At 36.2% G+C, this 20,045-nt stretch overlaps 1 protein-coding gene and 1 long non-coding RNA gene across 4 annotated transcripts; both read right to left on the reverse strand.

The window, feature by feature from the left end:
• Positions 1 to 1,112: 1,112 nt before the first annotated feature.
• On the reverse strand, positions 1,113 to 7,578 carry LOC113778088 (protein SCAI homolog). Of its 3 annotated transcripts, XM_027323357.1 has the most exons (9): positions 6,689 to 7,578; positions 5,713 to 5,922; positions 5,394 to 5,636; positions 4,639 to 4,705; positions 4,372 to 4,554; positions 4,173 to 4,264; positions 2,715 to 2,897; positions 2,465 to 2,601; positions 1,113 to 1,850 (listed from the first exon to the last, which is right to left on the reverse strand). In XM_027323357.1, exons 1-9 carry the CDS (start codon positions 7,193 to 7,195, stop codon positions 1,661 to 1,663), a joined length of 1,812 nt encoding a protein of 603 aa, XP_027179158.1. In that variant the 5' UTR covers positions 7,196 to 7,578; the 3' UTR covers positions 1,113 to 1,660. The 3 variants fall into 3 exon arrangements, with proteins under 3 accessions (XP_027179158.1, XP_027179159.1, XP_027179160.1); XM_027323358.1 differs by lacking the exon at positions 1,113 to 1,850 and having other exon boundaries at positions 2,503 to 2,601; positions 2,711 to 2,897; XM_027323359.1 differs by lacking the exons at positions 1,113 to 1,850; positions 2,465 to 2,601 and having other exon boundaries at positions 2,733 to 2,897; positions 4,169 to 4,264.
• An 11,458-nt stretch (positions 7,579 to 19,036) lies between these two features.
• On the reverse strand, positions 19,037 to 20,045 carry LOC113777645. The gene is made up of 2 exons (XR_003469206.1): positions 19,938 to 20,045; positions 19,037 to 19,538 (listed from the first exon to the last, which is right to left on the reverse strand). It is a non-coding gene; the product is annotated as an uncharacterized LOC113777645 (long non-coding RNA).

A 20,045-nucleotide genomic window follows, 5' to 3' on the forward strand; every position in this document is an offset into this window, starting at 1 on the left:
TATGTAAAGAGCCCTTTGACTAGTTCGGAATTAGAATTGGGGTGTCATAATTTATGCCCAATTCACGGTAGGGCCAAAAAGTTGTAAATTTCTTATAACCTTAATAAAAGTTGTAGAAATATATTTTTTAGATATTCTGGTTAGTTTGATAGGTAAGAGTTGTTAAAGGAGAAACAAATAAAGATGGACCCGAAAAAAAAAACAAAAAAAATGGCTAGACGAGAAGCATGCAATGTTCAAGTAGTAGACTAGAAACTTATGTAATAATGGTGATCGATAATTTTTTTATTTCGTGTAACTTTGATTTATGATTGTTAGTATAAAAAAAAATTATTACATTATTAGTGTATAAAAAGTTAATTTATTATTTTATTTGGAAAGCCATTTTCTTCTAAAAATTTTTTAAATTTTTTATAAATAAATTTTTTAATGACCTTCCTATCTCTCACATGTATAAGTGAAAACTTACAAGGTTTCTTGGAGCTATCCTCAAGGACCACAAGATTGGTCTATATGGAGGAGCAAATTCCGACGACTAAGGTCCACAGGACCACCAGGCCCTTTGTTTAACCAAAAAAAAAAAGTGGACACTGCATCTGGTAGGCCTGGCCCAGTACTGACTGTTGACAGTAGCCCATCATTCGTAAGTCGCTGTTGTTGGAAATTGAAGGATTGGCCCAAGACATGTTCTTACCGCTAGTTGTGATTAATATTGATGATGTTATTAAACACTACTTATAAGACGATTCCTGCTGCACTTATAAGACGATTTCATGCATGCCCAACTACTAAAGCCGGGAAAGTTGGCATTAGGCGCCCCGTGACCAATTGTGTCCACGCCTTTCGGGCACTCAACCATAAATAATGTCACAGGGATCAAAGATTTGATGGCTTTAGACCCCAGATCAGTTCATAACCACAAAATCATGCCAGCGGAGATTGCCATTGCAATGAATTATGAACAGCGTGAATGAGTTCTTGTGTGGTGTGGATGGTTTTCTGGATGTAGTCAGTCATCGAAGAGCCAAATTATGAAATATGTTGCCAATATCTGAAGATACAGAACAGATCCAGAAAATTTTAACGAATCGTAGCTCAAAAATCATCCAACAAGACAAAAGGGTCTTTTGGAAATACTCTATTTTCATGTACAACTGCTTACCATGTGAACTTCATATGTATTGAATGGGAAAATGAAAGAATTTAAACACCCCACCTCCCCCCCCAAAAAAAAACCTATTAACTCTCTGCCTGCTACTATTTTACAAGATATTTGAATAAATTCGCCACTGTATGAAAACTCTACACCCCCCCCCCCGCGGTAATACCGCTAGCTACTGTACCACTGTGCTTAACAATGAACACTTAAAAAACTCCCATCAACAAACGGAACCCAACAGCGACATCAACAATGAAATCCAGAATATTTTTGCACATGGCGTATAGATCATATCCATAGCACAAGCAAAAACAATTAACCCCACAATCTTTCTTGGCCAAATCTGACCAATGGTGCCATCTCCCTTCAGCCCATCACAAAAAAGCCAACACTGCAAACTTTCGAGAGCCATTGTAAGACACCGAAGTAGGGCAAGTCTCCACGCTAATAGACAGTGCAGGTATACCTTTCGTACATTCTTGGATTTGACAATTTCGGTCCTTAACTTGTACCGTGGAAATTAAAACACCTTTCAACCTTGAGGTGTTTTGCAATTCGAAAGACAGCTGATAACACCACCTCAGAGGAGGGAGAGAGAGAGGTGGGAAATTCAGGTAAGCAAACGGGCAAATACTGGTCGCTCATCTCCCGTAAGCAAAAGAATGTCAGCACAGCCCTGCAGAAAATAAATCTGCCAAGCAGATATTGAACCTTATATCAGTCATAATCCACATTCAAACAATGATCAAATAAAAAATCAGTCCATCTCACAAGCTCAAATAAAGTACAAAAGTATTAACCCCAAGCATTTTCTCATTCTCTCCATAAGCCACCCCTTCTTTGAACCATTCAGCTACAAACTGGGATTTCTCGTGAAAACCAGTTACAGCTGTTAATGCATGTCAATAGTGTACTGGTATTTTCCATCTAATTACTCTTTTTTTGATTTTGTGGGGTAAATGCTTCCAAGTACTTGTCAATTGAATGATTGTTCCAAGATATCTTGTGAAATTGGTTAAATGTTGGTTAGGGAGAAGATATTAATTGACGCAACAATCTCATCAAGTGGATGAGATCCAAAGACAACCAAATCAATAATTTCAGATAATTACTAGTAAACAATTTTATGGAGCCATAGAAGAATGGTAAGAATTCTACTCATTAACCAAAATATCTACTGAAATCTCACAATTTTTTTGTGGAGGAGAACTGGAAAGCGTGACTGATTACACAGGAAAGTTGCACTTTCTTCACAAGTAACCAACAAACAAAGATTCTCAAGCACAGCCGTATATATATACCGACCTAAGAATTAGACGCCGAAGCAAATGATCAGACAGAACTTGAGCCCAGACCAGATGTAGGCTTGTTGATGTGCAAAGGATTACCTCCCACTCAGAGAATGCAGTGGAGATTATGTTGTCAGCATCAGTACGGACATCCTAAAAGAGGAAACAAGAAATTAATGCACAAAAAACCAAAAACAGAAACAAGAAATGAATGCAGAAAACTAGTAAGCCACAATATAGAGGTTCCATTTCTGTATCTCACCCACCACATCATCATCTGATAAGGTGAACCCAACTAATTGGCAGAAAGCCTGAAAAGGAGCAGTTAGAAACAAGGTGAACTGGCTTCCAAAATGCATTGTGTCACTGTCAGCTGGGTTCTTAAATGATGGTCTCAGGGGAGAAAGGAATAAAGCAGGTGTTTCTCCTCTTTCTGCTCCATGTAGAACCTGAGAGCAATTGGTATGTCAGCAATTTAAAAAGGCGGAACAGAAAATAAGTATATCTCACTCCAACTCCAAACTAGCAGTCAAATGAGAATATAAAGCAGTACAATGTAATAGCATTTCAATTTAAGAGCACCTTCAGTTGATAACAAGCCTTTAAAAGAAAAACAAAACCAGCACAACAGTAATGAGCAGCTAACAAGTAGCTTAGGCTCAATTTGGCTCAAAGCTCATATCTGCTCGATTATAGTCAAGCTTGAGTTCAGTTCAGGCACACAAATGATCAATCCAATTGAGTAGTCAAGTCAAGCAGTAACAAAATGTATCAGGAGCACAGCTCAAGCCGGAAGCTAACAAGGCTCAAGTCAAGTTTGACTTTAGGTACTTCTAGTGGAGCTAGTGCTAGATAACCTGGATGTTTTGACTTGACAGCAACATACAAGGGAGGAAAAGGAAGGGGGATATGGTGGTTTCTGAAAAAGTGCAAAAATATACGGAATAGGAAAGCACTCAAATACAACACCCTGTCAAGTATATACTGAAATGTTACACACTTTAAGCCTCCTACAAGGTCAGAGATAATTAAGGAGTCTTTTGGGCCATTGGGAGTAGGGGTGGCAACAAATTGAGCTGCTAGATCAAAAGCTCGACTCTAGCTTGGTCAATTTTGAGCTCGACCGGGCTCGAGTCAAGCTCAAGCTACTTGAGTCCATTATCTAGTGGAACTCGAGCCCTCAAATATTCTGCTCAAAAGCTCAGGGCTTTTTGAGCATCGTGTGTGTGTATATATATAATTTTTTATAATTATTAAATTACCTAAAAACCTACACTCCTAAAAACAAATCACATGTCTTACCATTTTCAAGCTCAACCTCAATTTGCTCCTCAAGTGAGCTTGAGCTCCTTATATTTTACACGAGTCAAGCTCGAGCTTCAAATTTAAAGTTCATCAAGCTTGAGCTCGAGCTCAGGAAGTTTACTTTGAGCTCAAGCTCGAGTACACCAGCATTCGAGCTCAACTCAGCTCATTGCCACCCCTACTTGGGAGAAAGGATTAATGTAGACATCAAAGATTAAAAATCCTGAAAGATCAAAAGGAGCAGTGCAAATGAAGATCTGGGTGCAAATGAAGATCTAAACCAGATGCTAACATCTGAAATATCCCATACTTCTCCGGCGAGTCACTTAGACAAACTAAACGATCTGAACCGGATTCCACAGGTCAACGTTAAGCCAGATGAGTTGAACAAGTAACAGACAAAGTTTTGACAAACCTGCCTTGAATGCATGGCTGTTGTCACTATCTACGATCAAGAAAATAGGCCTTCTTGTAAAAGGAATTATATCACCAGGATACAGGTTATTTGGACCTGAAAACAAAACAAGCATTAGTAAAAGTGAATGATACGAAAATAATTGGATCTATTGCTACAGATTTTTAAAAGCAAGCAAATAGGATTTTGCCATTAAAACCCACCTCCATCTCTGCTAGGACCTAACCACAAACAACTTTCAAAAAAGTGACTTGAGTCGCCCATGCCATTAATATGGTTATCTCGCAGATAGCTACTCTTTTCATGGTAACCGTGGTTAGACTTTGAAGATTTCCTTGAACTTCCTGAGCTTTCGCTGGATGAAGCACTACCATGACCTGCATTCCCTGAAATGATCACAAACACCATACTTCAAAATATTAGTGCATGTTTTTCTTGTATCAAGTAAAAAAGTATGAATCAAAGTTTACCTGTAGCTGACAGGTACAATAGCATGACACTATCTGGTGGTAGCTCTTCACAAATGGTAGCAATAACCTGGAAGGTTCCAAAATACAAAGTAGAACACCTGTAACTAGAAGTTTAATTGGAAAAGTAGAAAAGTAATGCATTTATTGTACTTAAACATGAGAATATGCAGTGGGTGACACGTTTTTACTTATGTCAAGGGCTTACTAGATCAGCTTTTGGTCCTTATTAGCAAGGTTAAGAACTTAGACCTAGAGATTTCATTGTACTAGCATTCATTATAAAGTGTAAATCGCAAGGATTTTGCTCAGTAGACTACGGAACAAGGGAATGCTATGCAGAGGGGTAAAGTGAAAGAAGCCCAAAAGCAAGAGTTTCACAAGGGCTGAGGGGGACTAGCCAACCTTAGATATCTTCTGCACCCCACATTAGACTGAGAACCAGCAAAGGTCAGTAGCCCTTGGCTGACAAGGGTCAATGGTACAAGTGAATGCAAAAGTAACTTAAAATTTAGTTACCTATGAATCTAAGACAGGCAGCCTTAAATTGGTCAAGCGAAGCACATTAACATATGGCTAAGGGCCTTCAACAGTAATTACGGAAAATACAAAGCTAAACTTTTTCTTTGGTAACTAGAAAAGGAACTACTTAGATAATCAGATACTCCCAACAGACTCTTTCAAAGGATCCATCGACAGGTTGCGAACCACAAATTGCAAAAATATTAATAGGTTGTTGAATAGTTTTCAGCACTTACTGCTATCAATTGTGTGACAGAAGAGCGGTGAAGTATAGACTTCTTCGGGTTTGGTGGCAATGATGGATCCGTCATATCAGCAGCCAGGTTTATATTGATGAGTCCTGAAGCAGCAGAGTGATCAGCCAAAGCACCGTTCTCTTGTGATTCAACTTGATGCTTCTCATAGAAAGACCCACTAGGTTCCCATTCCAAACACTGAAGCATTCTAAAAGTGTCCAGAGTAAGTTCTGCAAATTTGACCTATAAGAGAACAGAAGAGAGTTAATAATTCCATGTATCAAGTTGGATACACCCAAGTATATCAAGAAGAAACTACCTCATGTTTGTGATAGCTTGTTAGTAGAGCTTCTCGAAACTTTAATACCTTCTTAGCATGAAAGCGGGCAACATAAGGAAGAGAGGATGGATATGAATCAAATAAGGAACAGAACCGTAAAGGTCGAACATTTATGAGGGATGTATCAGCTTTGGTAAATCGAAGAATCTCTTGCAAAACCAGCTTCCATTCTTTGAAGTTCGTAGTATCCTGTGATCAAAGGAAAGTAGATTGGTCAAGAAGTTCCTCCATTTCTGTAAGCCCAATACTAGGGAGGAATTTTCAAAATCATGTGTATGCACACACTGAAGAGAAACAGCATCAGCCCAATGTCCAACAGACATCAAGTGGAGCACAAACATCCCACCATTTCTGAGATGATAATTTCCGTATAGACAGTTATGGAAGAAATGTGATTCATCTTTGAATTCACATTCCCTGCATTAGTCTATCATTGCTTGTAGCATGAGCATTGTTGGAAAAATGCACCAAGAGACACAACTACAGGTAATGTCATTTAATCCCATTAATCTTGCTACAAAAGTAAGGACATCTCTTGCAGATTAAACTTCCCTATAAAAGGCCAATCATGCCATTGTTCGAGCAGACTAAACTTCCTCCTAAATTAGTCATCATTGCTGTTGCAAAAAGTTCCGCTAGAACTGCATGAATCTATACCCAAAGAAAAATGAACTTTACCCGGATCGTAATTATCACCTATCACAATTTCTTGGTTAAACAGATTAAGCAAATAACTATTGGGCTTGAGATTTCAGCCATGCAAGCTAACATTTTTAATTCAACTACACCAAAAAAGTACGAAAGCTAGCATACACAAACGAAATCTTAAGCTCAAAGGAAACAGTGAAATTAGAAGTTATGAAAGGTACGGTACATTCATACGCGCCGAAAACATTTAAACTAATTAGAGGGGATTCAAAAAAAGAAAGAAAAGAAAAGAAACAACAATTCATACCGGAAAAGTGGATCTACTATCATCGACAAGAGCTTTAAACTTATCAACAAGCAATTTAACCATTTCCGTCCGGTTCAAAATCAACGAAACCATCAAAAACCTCGCATAAAACCTCAACTCCTTAAATCTAACTCCTTTATCCTTCTTGGAACCTTCATCGAAGTACTTCCGATGCAAAATCGCCTCGTAAAACACGTACGCCTCGATCAAAAACCTCGCTTCACTCGTTCTCATGTACTGATTAAAATACAATTGGCCGATCCGAGACGCAATCTCCCCGATCTCCCACCTCTGGAGCCCCGACCCGATTAGCTCCGCCCGGTTCTCCTGCTGGTACTTCCATAACCTCATGTACGACTTAAACACACTGTGGAAGTAGTGACTATACGGCCCACGCGCGTACGTCGGAGCGTCGCGCACACGCGCGAATTTTCTCTCGGCATTTTCAACTAATGCTTTGAACGTCCTCGCGACGGTATTACCTCCTGATGAAGACTCCCCTGCCATCGCTCTTTCCTCAATAGAACTATTCACCCCAGCATTTCTTCTTCCTCTTTCTCCAAGTATATACCTTACCCCCAACCTTTCACATCACCTCAGCAGCAGAAGGTCGTTGCCTCTATCTGTTTCTTCGACCGTAACATTACTTCACCAGAATTTACAGCGGGCAGCCAGCAGCGGTTCTTTATAAATTCACCAACGGAATTTCAGAGGTCAGTAGCTGAAGGCCGTTTCTCCCAAAAAGCGGAAAGAACCAGAGTATTTAAGCAGCAGAGGGTGAGGGAGTGGACATCGAGATGCTCTTTGTTTTTCCTTTTTGTTTTGTTTTGTTATTAATATATTTACGGACCTTTTTGGGGTCAGAGCTTTTACAGTGGCGGCGTGGGTGGGTGGGTGGGTTCGGATTCTGGTTATGGTGGGACTGGGTGGGGCGGCGGAGACAGGGTGGAAGAATCGTTGAAGTCCGGTGGGGAAGCGGGAGCTGATGAGTTTCTGAGGAATTTTTAGTGTGTGAGTGCGTGTTTTGGTATCTGTCAGAAGGTGTTCAGAAGCAAGGGTGGCAAAATGACTGTGTGTGTGTGTGTGTGAAAACTGAAAATGCGGGTTGAGTTGGGGATTGTTGTGGTAGCGGAGAATTGGAGGACTGGGACGGGTCAATGGGGGATAGAAAGGGGCCCAATATTATCTGGGTGGTTGGTTTGACTGCTAAGCGTGGCCCACTGGCCCGTGCGTTTGGATGGTTTCTATTTTCCCGTGTTTTATTATACTTTATTCCTCTGTATTTTACATTCAGGCCAAATTTATCCAGGAATATATTGATAATGAAAAATTGAAAATGATTTCTTTCCATTCCTTTTAGATGTATGAAATTTTGTTTATTAGCATTCTGAGGCTCCTCTTGGGTGACTTTAAAGAAAATGTCTCATGCTCTGGGCACTTTATGATCTTTTTATTGATACTGCATCGTCTTTTTTGGGGGTGCTAGCAAGTCAAGCTACTCGCGAGCGCTTGATCAAAAGCTTGACTCGAGCTCGGTAAAATCGAGCTCGAGTTCGAGCTCGAGCTACTCGTTAAATTTAACGAGTCGAGTTCGAGCTCAAGAAATAAGTACTTGAATGTTCGCCGAGCTTAATCGAGTTTTCATATTTTATTTTTATTATATATTTTTATTATATATTTTTTAAAAAAATTATAGATTTATTTCAAAACTCGAGCTCGAGCCGAGTAGCTCGGGCTTGATATTTACTCGAGCTCAAACGAGTCGAGCTCGAGCTCGAGTAGCCCAAATTTTGATCGAGCTCGTGCTCGAGTATGGTGCTACTCGAGCTCGACTCGGCTCGATAGTACCTCTACGTCTTTACATGCTTTTAGAAAAATTATTAGTCAGATAGAGTGCTATTAAACGATACTCTTTTAGAATATGCAAGCATAGGGGTCGAAATCAAGAAAGAAGTGGTATATACATTAGTATGAGTAATTTCAACTGATCAGTGCAAAAAATATTAAAGAATGAGCGAATATGAGATTAATCTATGAGGAGGCTTAACATTTAAGATAGTCTTGGTTTTGACTAGCACTGAGAAAAGAAAAAACATTTAAGGCCCGTTTGGACAGTCATTTTTCGTCGGAAAATTGCGTCGTTTTCTGTGATCACAATTTTCTATTACCTTTTTTCTTCACATACATCAAATTGCTACAGTAATTTTCCTACAAAAAATCCGAGAAAATGCAATCCAAACAAGGCCTAAAGAAGGGGTTTAAGCCCTCCAAAGATGAGATTTTGGAACTTGTCAGTGTTAGAATTTTTTTAGTTGTTGTAAAATGAATATGTCGTGAACAATATCATGTGATTAGTGGGGCTACAAGAAAAGGAGAAATTGAATATCATTTCTTTAATTTCCTCTCTTTTTTTTTTTGTTTGATGGGGGATGGGGGTTTGGAAGGGTGTGGGGGGGGGGGTTTAAAGAATCAAAAAAAGGGTAACAGGCAAAATGTCCAAATTGTGGTTGATATTAGGTGCACAAAGCCAAATGAGTAGCTGTAAAAGGAACCAAATGCAGCACAATTCTTTGTTTAATGGTGAGTTGGTATTGCATTTGGTTCGTTTACCATTATCGATGAGAAAGTCGCCAGTTTTCAGTTGAAACTTTAAAGTGGAGAATAACATCTTCCAAGCCGATGCAAGTCAAGTTCAAATGTTGAAGGCCTAAAGCTGGTCTCTCTCTGTCATCAAATTAGAATAATCAATAAATTAGAATACGCTGGTCTCTCTGTCAAGAAATTAGAATAATCTGAGAATTTTCAACTGTATTAATTTCTTGCCATATGGTCAATTCTTTGGACTTCTTAAGTGAAATTCATGACACCAATATAAATATATATTCAGTTAGTCAAATGTAGCACCAGATCCCAGCCACTATTGGAAGCACCCCAACAGACCCTTTATTTTTCTTTAGATTTCAGAAGTTTAATCAAGAATGGAGACCTAATGGCAAAGGTAAAACCACACTGGATTTATTTGCATATGTTTTGGTTGAATTGGAGTCACAAAATCTGATTGCAGGTATATTCATCAAATCAAACTTTTTGAGATGGATACCTACTTCTTTTGCCACTGGGCAAATTTTTTGTGACAGCCCTTTTGCAAAACAGATGCATACAAATTACAAGCATGTGGGCATGGATCTCAGTCGTTGAAGATTGTTCATCAGCAGATCACAACAGTATAAGCTTGGGTCCCTTCAACTGAGCTGTTTCCCTGCCAAGACACCCCAAGTTTTCAATGTGCAGGCTAGGGAACAGGGATCAGGAATTGTTGTTGGTGTCTGGCTTTAAGAAAAACAACAATCACGCAAAATTATTGTTCACGTTTGATTCATAATATAAGAATTCAAGCTTTCGTTCAATGGTAGTAAATAACTGAGAATTTCAGGTCGATTTTGAGCTCAAGTTTGAGTATCTTGCATGGGGTAATTAGTCATCTTTCTTTAGCAAACTGAAATTCAAATTTTGTAATAAGCTCTCACATAGTTGGTGTACCGTTTCTTATAATGCGATGTACGTGAAATACAAAAAAATTGATTAAAATATAAAAATATGGTTAAAAAATAGTGTTTATGATGCAGACAGAATAATATTTAAGAAAAATGTGTAATCAAATATAGTCAATATATTTCAAAGCCCATAAAATCCTTAATGTAAGTTATTCATGGACTATAATCAAACCAAGTTAAAAATAATAATAATAATAATAATAATAATAATATCAAATTAACTTTCTGAATGGTGAGCTAAGTTTGGCTTATTTAGTGATGATAACGATCAAAGCAATTCATTCAATTTGAATAACGAGTTTGAGCTAAAAGAACAAGTTACGTCAGGAAATATAGCAATGGTGACTTTTTAACTTGACCAAGTCATTCATGAAATTTTATTCAAATATGGTTATAAACTATTGTCACTTCCATGATGCCGTTTTTCATGTCACCTTTACGTCTGTTAATTGTTTTCCCCATTTTTTTTTTTTATACAAAAAAGTTTTAGTGGATTAGATTTTAGTCATCACTACGGATCAGGTTATGCCATCGTGATCATAGGATTTTTATAAATCGTTAATCAACACAGTTGTCACATTGATAGTGAGATTCAAACATACGACTTTTTATGAAAAAATGATCTGTTCTTACCAATTTAAGTCAACTTGTAGTGGTCATTATGTTGCTGTTACTTGGCATAGAAATTCTAACGAATACAGGTTGTACATTAATCCACTTCTTGACGTAAAAGCCCAATTTTGCCAAGTCTCGGAGCTTTTCTTTTATAGGTATCTTATCCCAAGAGGGAATTGCATTGTAAGATCCGTAGTCAGTGCAGTTTAATAATTTAAACTTAATAGATTTAGATCTTAATATATTCAGATCGTTTGATAACTAAAAATTGAACATATAAATTAATTAAGTGGCATTGAATTTTCTAAACGAAACGCATTTTCAAAATTAAGTGATAAACTATTCATTTATTATTGAATGTGATATGCACTCAAATATATTAAATTTAATATTTAACAATTCAATAACTTAATGGATTCAAACTTCACATTTCAGATTTTATACTTCAATTTTCAAATTTCAATTTTATCAAATGCACTCTAAGTCCCAATTAGACCAACCAAAAAGCCTTAAAATGAAAGCTGAACCATTATTCTTATATTTCTTGGAAGAAAGAATCCAAAGCAGTTGGATACCAAGGCCAAGAAAAGTTTACCCGAGAAGGTAATAAGAAATCAATTCACCAAACCTATACAAAAGTTACATCTTCGATTGCTAGTCTTTTCCCACCTCGGCGAAGCTTTATTCCTTTTCCAATAATTACTCTCTCGAGTTGATGATCCAACAACATTTTCCAACGGATATTGTACCTTCTTATTTTATTTTTTTCTCCTAAGAGGAAAAGGATTTGCCAGTTTTTTGAGAACAATCAAAATAAGAAAACAGTTCCCTGAGATTTGTAATAGAATGATTAATGTTCACCACATGCAAAAGGGGATATCGGAATCGTTCATGGTCCAGCATGTTGAATCTGCACCACATTAATATGATCCAGCATTGTCACTTTCAACTGGCAATGAAAGCATACTTTTTACATAAAAACAAAAGAGAAACACATGATTGACACCGTATTAAGGTCTGGATTAACAAAAACTTTTGGATTTCACATTTTATTTCTATATTCACACCTTAACAATTAAAACACAAATTGATATACCGGATCAATCAATTATTCTCTTTTTCCAAGTAGAATTGGACAAAATAGAGATGGACTTTTCGGCTTAAGAAGTAATTAATCAAGAACAGTTGATTTTGGTGGCATAGAAGTCAAGTGTGGGCTCTCTCTCTTTCTTTCTTTCTTTTTTTTTTTCTTTTCTTTCATGTGTCAATCAACAATGGCGTAAACAAACATAGGCCTCGTTTGGCAAGTGAGTTTTTTTTGTGTTTGTCTATAATTTTACTGTAACTTATTGTAGAAGTTTTTTAAAAAATTTTTGAAGTGTATTTTTTTAATATCTTGAAATATATAGTTTAAAAATTTTGATAAGTTTTTTGAAATTACTATAACTAAGTTTTTAAAAAACTTGTAGCAAATAAACTTAACAAAAAACTTGTCTGGCAAACAAGACCATAAACTTGTGACATTATATTCAACAAAAGCAACCTCGAAAAGTTGTACAACCAAACATCTGGAAAGCAATACTTGTAACATAACATCATCTGAGAAATATTTAGACATTATTATTTTTCTTAGAGCAAATTATTCGGTTGGCCACTAAACTTTTGCGATTGTCGAGTTTTGGTCACTCAACTATTAAAAAATTTGTTTTTACCATTAAAATGTATAAAAGTAAGACGCGAGGTCATTCTGTTAGATTTAGCCGTTAAGTAGACAAATGCTGTAAGTGCGCCCAATTTCCAATACAAATGGCAGGGTCAATTTAGAAAATTGAAAATAGATCTTCTTCTTGGCATTGATCCGACCTTTTCTGAATATGTTAACTCTCGTTTCCCTGCCCTTTTTTGTTGACGAGCCCCTTGGTTACTCCTTGACACCTCATAGCCTTAGACCGCCATCTTTCACTTCTTTTTCTTCCTCCTCCTCCTATGAAGATGATTCAATTCTTCCATCTATCTTTTTGACTGTTAACATCCTCAACACAACAAATGCACATCTACTAGTTATCATCAACCCTTTTTTTTTTTACTTATTCTTGGGGTAACTAATCGCAGCAACCTTCATTACACAGAACCAACTCTTTTTTACTGCAAAACGCAATACAGGTAAAGCACAACCAGGGGATCTTTATCCTAAAAAAACCAATTCCAATTGGACCAAAACCAAACCAGCTCTAACCTCCTACATAAATAGCATGCCAGCCAAAAAATTGGCTTTTCTTTCTCAGTACACTATTACAAATGAGAAACCCATAAATACTATTTAAAAAAAAGAAAAAAAATTGAATTCCTCCATCTTCAGAAGCAAATCCACAACTAGGAAGCCCTACCAGCTTAGTATCTTTTCCCAATAATGATACCAATAATCACTGAAACCAGTGCCACACCCAAGATGAATTTGAAGGCCATAAAAGGAGATCCCTCTGCAGATTGAGCGTTTGTATCTGAGAACAATGTCGTTTGAGTGGAAGAGGCTTCCAACTTCTTCTTACTCTTCAATTTTGATGGGGTTGAGATGCTGGTTCCCAGATCCCTGGATTCCACACTAATGCCTCCAGCCTCCTGCAAACATTATTTGAATCAAAGAAAACGTTCGTCTTAAATAGCTCCCTCGGATATTACTACTAATAATTTAAATACAAACCTCGTGGAGTTTGATTGTCGCGTTTCTAAGCTGTTCAGGGAAAAGCAAAATTGACCCTGCCAAAAAGAAGATCTATTTTCAAACTTCCTAAATTGACCCTATCTTTTTTTTTAATAAATCGTGCGGACAGACATCATTTGTCTACTTAACGGCTAAATCTAACAGAATGGCCTCGCGTCTTACTTTTATACATTTTAGTGGCCAAAACTAGCATTTTAATAGTTGAGTGACCAAAATTTAACGATCGCAAAAGTTTAGTGGCCAACAAGATAATTTGCTCTTTTTCTTATGATGATCCTCAGAAGTGATTTTTCCAATAAGAAGTGAAACAATTTTGAAGGTATTCAAGTTTTCATTTTGAAGCCCCTCACAAGGCAGCTCGTTTGGTCACGGTTGCTTCCTTAAGGCTGTTGTCCAGTCACCCGCAAGGGTTCGAGTCCCGTGGTTAACGTGTTCGGGGGATGAAGCCTCTCCTCTCGGGCCAGAGTGGGATTAGTCGAGCCCCGTAAGGATTGACCCGGATACCCACTCCGTCAGAAAAAAAAATCATTTTGAAATATGTGCATATTAACCACCGACAACTTTAGGCCATCCAGGGAAGATATCAAGAAAAAAAAAGATCTGTAGATGTAGTGTCAATGAACTATCTAATCACTCCATTATTATATGCCTTTCTCTATAATTTTGTTGTAGAGTTGACTACCTCTAAGGCCAAAAAATTGCCATAATTATCTTAAAAGTAATGCATGATTTGTACCATGATGTCTCAAGTATCCTATTCGTGACAATAATTTCATGGTAACTTTTGGGCGGCCTATGATTGTTGATAATACACAATTATCTTTTTCTCTTACCTGCTTTTTACATTAATTGAGTGATCAAGGCCGTGATCAGTTGAGTCTAACTTTCTTGTTTTAGACACCGTTCTAGTACTAATTTTCTGCCGTTGTGACAAAAGACAAAATAAAAAGAATTAATCTTTCCTGTATCCAATTTTGGTACATCAAAACAATATTTTTATAAATTAATTTGGATATAATTGTGAATTTTACATCAGCGCAGTTATAATTTATGTTTATGCAAAAATGTATCAATTTAGTCGGCTAGACAGGATGAAACTAGAAAGGCCATGTTTCCCTAAAAAAGTTTGGAGTGGTTAAATGTCAATTGTCAAAAGCTTTGGATTGTGTGATTTCGTATACTCAAATGAATTAGTAAATTATTTCTTCTAGTTAATAGTAAATCTATTTACCATTTAATTATAATTACGAAATGCATAAAGGAAAAGCTGGCATGTCCGCTACTTCTTGAAACTCAGCTTTATGCCTCCATTTGCTTTCCCAGTTCTCAATGGAAGTCCTTTTCTTTTGCTTTATTAGGTGAAAACCCCTGTTTCCCCGTTTAAATCCTAGTAGATTGGCTTATCTAGGCTACCCAAAGGCAAGATCTTAGAGACGCGTTGATTTTTCAAAACGCACGACACGTGTCCTTTTCGATTTGATGCATTGCGAGGGGAGACTAGCCAACCGCCTTGTTAACTGTATATTTTCAGTGTCAATTACAGTTGGAATCACAATAATCACTGCACGAGTTTTTCCTAATTACTCCACGAGTTAAACTTAATGGATTCAAATCGTAACATGTTTGTATATATTTGATAACAAAAAATTAAATATTTAAATTAATTAAATGACAATGAATTTCTTAAGCAAAACTTACTCTAAAAAATAAGTGATGAACTATTAAATTATTACTTAATATGATATATATTCAAATATACCATGTTTAATATTAATAACTGAATAGATTAAAAATTCATATTTAAGTTTTCAGATTTTAATTTAATCAAATGCGTTCTTCAATTCATAACCATAGCATTAACATCATCTCAAAATATGCTTTCAAGTCTCCAAAATTATCAGCAACGGATCTGAAAAATGCAAGAAATTTCACAATTGTTTTTTATTAGATTAATCACTAAAGCATGGGAATATGGATCGAGTATCCATGTATACATATCTAATCCGTACTTAATGCGTAATTTACACAAGTTGGACAAATTTCCCATAATTTCATGCCATTAATTACTTAGGGGGCAAGCAACTAAGACAGGATAGGGGCCAGCTAGCAAGATTTGTTGGAGAAATCTTAGCCACGTGTGGCGCGGTCACCACCAATCAGAACATGGATTATGGCAAACACATATTGATTGATTATTTCTATTATTATGATTAGTATTATATTGTCTTTGGAAAAGGTGGCTGAAAATAGAGGCAGGGGCGTACATGAATGAGAAAAAGGTAACAAGAAATTAAAGACGAAGATAGAAAGACAAAAGGAAATCCAATAACTTCTAAAAGAAGTGCGAAGCGTTTTGGTAAAACACCGGGAATCTTCTAAAGCATCCGCATTAATATCAGAGAGTCAATGGTGGGAGGGATAAAACGATCATACGACATGAAGAAAGGCAAACGTAATGATGATAAAGAAGAAAGAAGAAAAGCTCCCAAATCTGACACTTTCGTTACGTTCAATCTAAAGGGGTGTGCTTTCAAGTTTTTTTTCTTGTTTTTTTAATCTGGAATAGTTCGACTTTGACCGTCGTTACAGTTTAAAACATATTTCCGAGACCATAAGTAGGTTACAGATATTCTTACACACCACTCATCACTATAGTTCTCATATATTATGAACACATGACATTTTATAAGAAAATGAGCTGTTTTTACCAATTAAATAAACTTGTGTTAGAGAAATCAACACGAGCAGGCTCGAAGTCCTATCTTCATAGCCCATGTTGCGTTAGCTTGGATCTCGAATACATAACATATTAGGGTCCATTTACATTTACAACTTTTCATAAAATACATGGAATATGTTAGTAAATTATTATTTTTATCTCATATATAACGCTACATGATGTCTATTGTATATGTTAATTTTCAAATTTGTTTGTATTTTATCATGTGTTTGATTAATTTCTACCATGAAAATTTCTTGCAGTGAAATTACGCTGTCCATTGGAAAAAATATATTAAAATTTGTGTTTGAAGAAAAACTTCAACAAATAAAATTCGAATGGAGCAGTTGCCAATCATAAATAAAAAATTGTTTTATTAAAGAAAAAGTACCACATTCTACTAAACACCCCCTTTCTTTTAAGCCGACTAGATGATGGATGATGCATCCAACTTTATTTTTATTAAAGTCGGCTTCTCGCTTTAGAGAAACCAATCGACAAATCTACAAAAGTATGACACCCAAATTGAGCAGATGGCTCAACAACGTAGGTTGGAATTGTGGTCTGCTAAATTTGACATTTGAATTAGTTTAGTGCTTTAATCATAGTACTTAGCATCTAAGTTGAGTCTATAATCATCAGTTAGGCATTAATTTGACTTCAAATTATGTACTGCATCAAGTTCTTAACTCTTAAGTAGAGAGAGAAGAATTTGGATAGCCATGTCAAACCCAAATGCAATGGGTGGGTAGCCCACGGAGAAAATCCTTGTAGTGTACTATAGACCAACGGGCTTTCTTACGTTCTTAAAGATACGGTGCTAACAAAATTGGCCCAATAAACTTAGACCCGGTTCCAATGTAACCTTTAAGTTATTTCTGAAATCGCGTTGGACCAATTGATTGAACCAGCTCAATCAAACGTAAATCAGCTGGTTGGTCCGATTTCATAAGGTTAACTTATGGAAACTAGGAGTGGAAACTAGGGGTGGGAAAAATTACCCGCCATATCCGATCTGATCTGAAATTTAGGATACCTAAGTTGTATTATTTAATCTGATCAAAAGAAGGTCGAATACCCGATTAGACACGGGGCGGGTTAGGATTACACAATTAAAATTATATATATTTTTTAAAATTTTTTTATTTTTATGCACATACTATAAAATAATATTTTTAGAACTAAATAAATAATTCTATTGAACAAATTGTATTATAAATATGAGAAACTATAGTTTATTTACAAGATTCATTTATAGAGATTATGACCTTATGGTTTATAGAAAACAGTTTAATTAACGTGAAATGTATATTTAAAAAAATGTGCTATTTATTCCAAACTTTTTATTGATTTTGAATTCTTTTAATTTGTTTTTTGTTTTTTTTTTTACTTTTTCTTGTATTCTCTTCGCATACTTGTTTCTTGATGGAAGACTTTTTTGAAAAAATCTTTATTAAATCTTAGATGAATGTGCAAAATACAAAATTAAATTAATATAATTTTTTTAAAAAAAATTTAATGGGTAAAATACAAAAAAGTCCCTTGTGATAAACCTAATACACAGAAAAACCCCCTATAATTTCAAAATATACAACATGACACCCCGTACTTTGAACTAAATTGTAAAAGTGACGGAATCCGTTAAACTTAACGGAAATGATTTATTGGAACTTAAAAAAAAATTTTATACCTAATTTTTAACAAATATACATGTTCTACCTCTTAATGCTCAATTCTCTCTATCTAGAGAATAAAACAAACGATTTTTTTGAGCTGTCTTTTGCTTAATTATATCAGGGCATTATGGTCATTTCGTCCAATTCCGTTAAGTTTAACGGATTCCGTCACCTTTACAATTTAGTTCAAAGTACGGGGTGTCGTGTTGTATATTTTGAAATCACGGGGAACTTTTCTGTATATTAGGTTTAACACATGAATTTTTTTGTTTTTTATCCAAAATTAAATGATAAGTAGGGTAGAACGGATACCTGTTGACTCGATCCTATTTCAACGGATACTCTATAATCGGGTACCGCTGATATGCGGAACGGATAAGGGTTAGAAAATTGTTGACCCGCACGGTGCTGGTCGGATCAACCAAATCGAGTACGCTTCGCGCGAGGTTGCCCGAACAGGGATGTTGATTGGCGATATATATACATATAGGAAATAAACAAATTTTATAGGAGAGCAGGAATAACAGAGATTTAAAGAAACAATCAGCAATATCTAATAAGAGTAGGAGCCAGAATGGGAATCAAAGCTGAAACAATAGGCAGACATAAGACAGATGATATTAACTAATAAAAGGCAACTCTGGTCTGCTTATTGGACCAGCAAGAAATCAAGGCAACCAAAACTCATGGTTCAAACTTATTAGTAAACCCTGATGATACAAATTGAAATAAGTAAAAAGACTAATAGCAGTATCTGTAACTAACACTTCTAGGCTAACTTGTGAATGAAACTATCAATGCAACTAACATCAATGTTCAATAGGTTAATTGTATTGACTAGTGCATCGATGAACAAGTAACTAAACTTGTCATATATGGACATCATTTGTTGGGTAAACATGTTCATGGAACCAATAACAAGAAACCAATTTTCTTAGGCAAGTTTGGCAGTCTACAAACGAGTCAAATTTGAAAGAATTAAAGGGAAAACAGAAAGGAAAAACTAAAGGCCAGTGCAGCAGAGCAAAGTATGAAACGAATGGCAAAAAAAGGCTCAAGATCGACCAGCTCAAAGCCTTTGATTAGCTTTATTAAAGAAGGAAAAGACGAGCTTTCCAATCAGCTACAAGGAAATCGTGTGTAATTTATTGCATTGTGAACAAGGGCATACATAGAAGGAACAGAGGGTCCTACTGTCAAATAACACTCGGAAGTCAGGACATAATAAGGGACCATGAATCAGTACTCATAAATCCCACTCCCCCTTCTTTTTCCTAGGGATGAGTAGAGATAACGTTTACAACTTTTCTGTTTGGCGTACCAGACAAAAGTCTAAATCCTTAGTTACTTAACTATACTAATCATATGAATACATCCTCTGTAATACATTGTCCGGAAGAACATACTGCTGGTTCAGATCACGCATCTCATATTTCATGGTTTCCAGCCGAAGATGATTCCACAGTTTTCTGCACACCTGGGCTGGCAGAAGAACGATTTGGAGCATCAGGATCCAAATCCAATCAGTCATGTCTCAGAATTCTTGATCCCCCCTCCTTTACTCCTGAAATTTTTACGTACATATATATACACATTAGCTCCCAAAAGCCAAAACCAGATGATAAAGGTACCACAACATTTCTGACATCAGTTAAGGTTCAGCAGCTAACGTGGTTGTGAATTTTGATTGCAAGTCAATATTGGTTACATCCATGCACGTATACTTGTTCTTTTTTCTAGTCAATGAATGACAGAAAACTAGGAAAATAATACAATCTTTTTATAAACACGAGTCACATAAAGAAGTAGAGAAGGGCAAGAGAGATTTGAACCAGAAATCTTAACCCCAGGAAATGAGCGAGTCTTACTTATATCTATAATCAAATACGTGCATGCCGGAAATGATTGGTAATTAATGAAGAAGTTTTGGATTGTGATTGATGAATTTAGAGAGAGTACATACCAGTTATAAGGATTGTAAAAACTCAATGATGAAGTCCAAAATGTAGAATGGAATACAACTCACAGCTGAACTTTTGCTGTGCGTCTAAACTGTGCTTCGGATCATAGT

This window comes from Coffea eugenioides, chromosome 7 (assembly GCF_003713205.1).
Source record: "Coffea eugenioides isolate CCC68of chromosome 7, Ceug_1.0, whole genome shotgun sequence".
Lineage (NCBI taxonomy): Eukaryota > Viridiplantae > Streptophyta > Magnoliopsida > Gentianales > Rubiaceae > Coffea > Coffea eugenioides.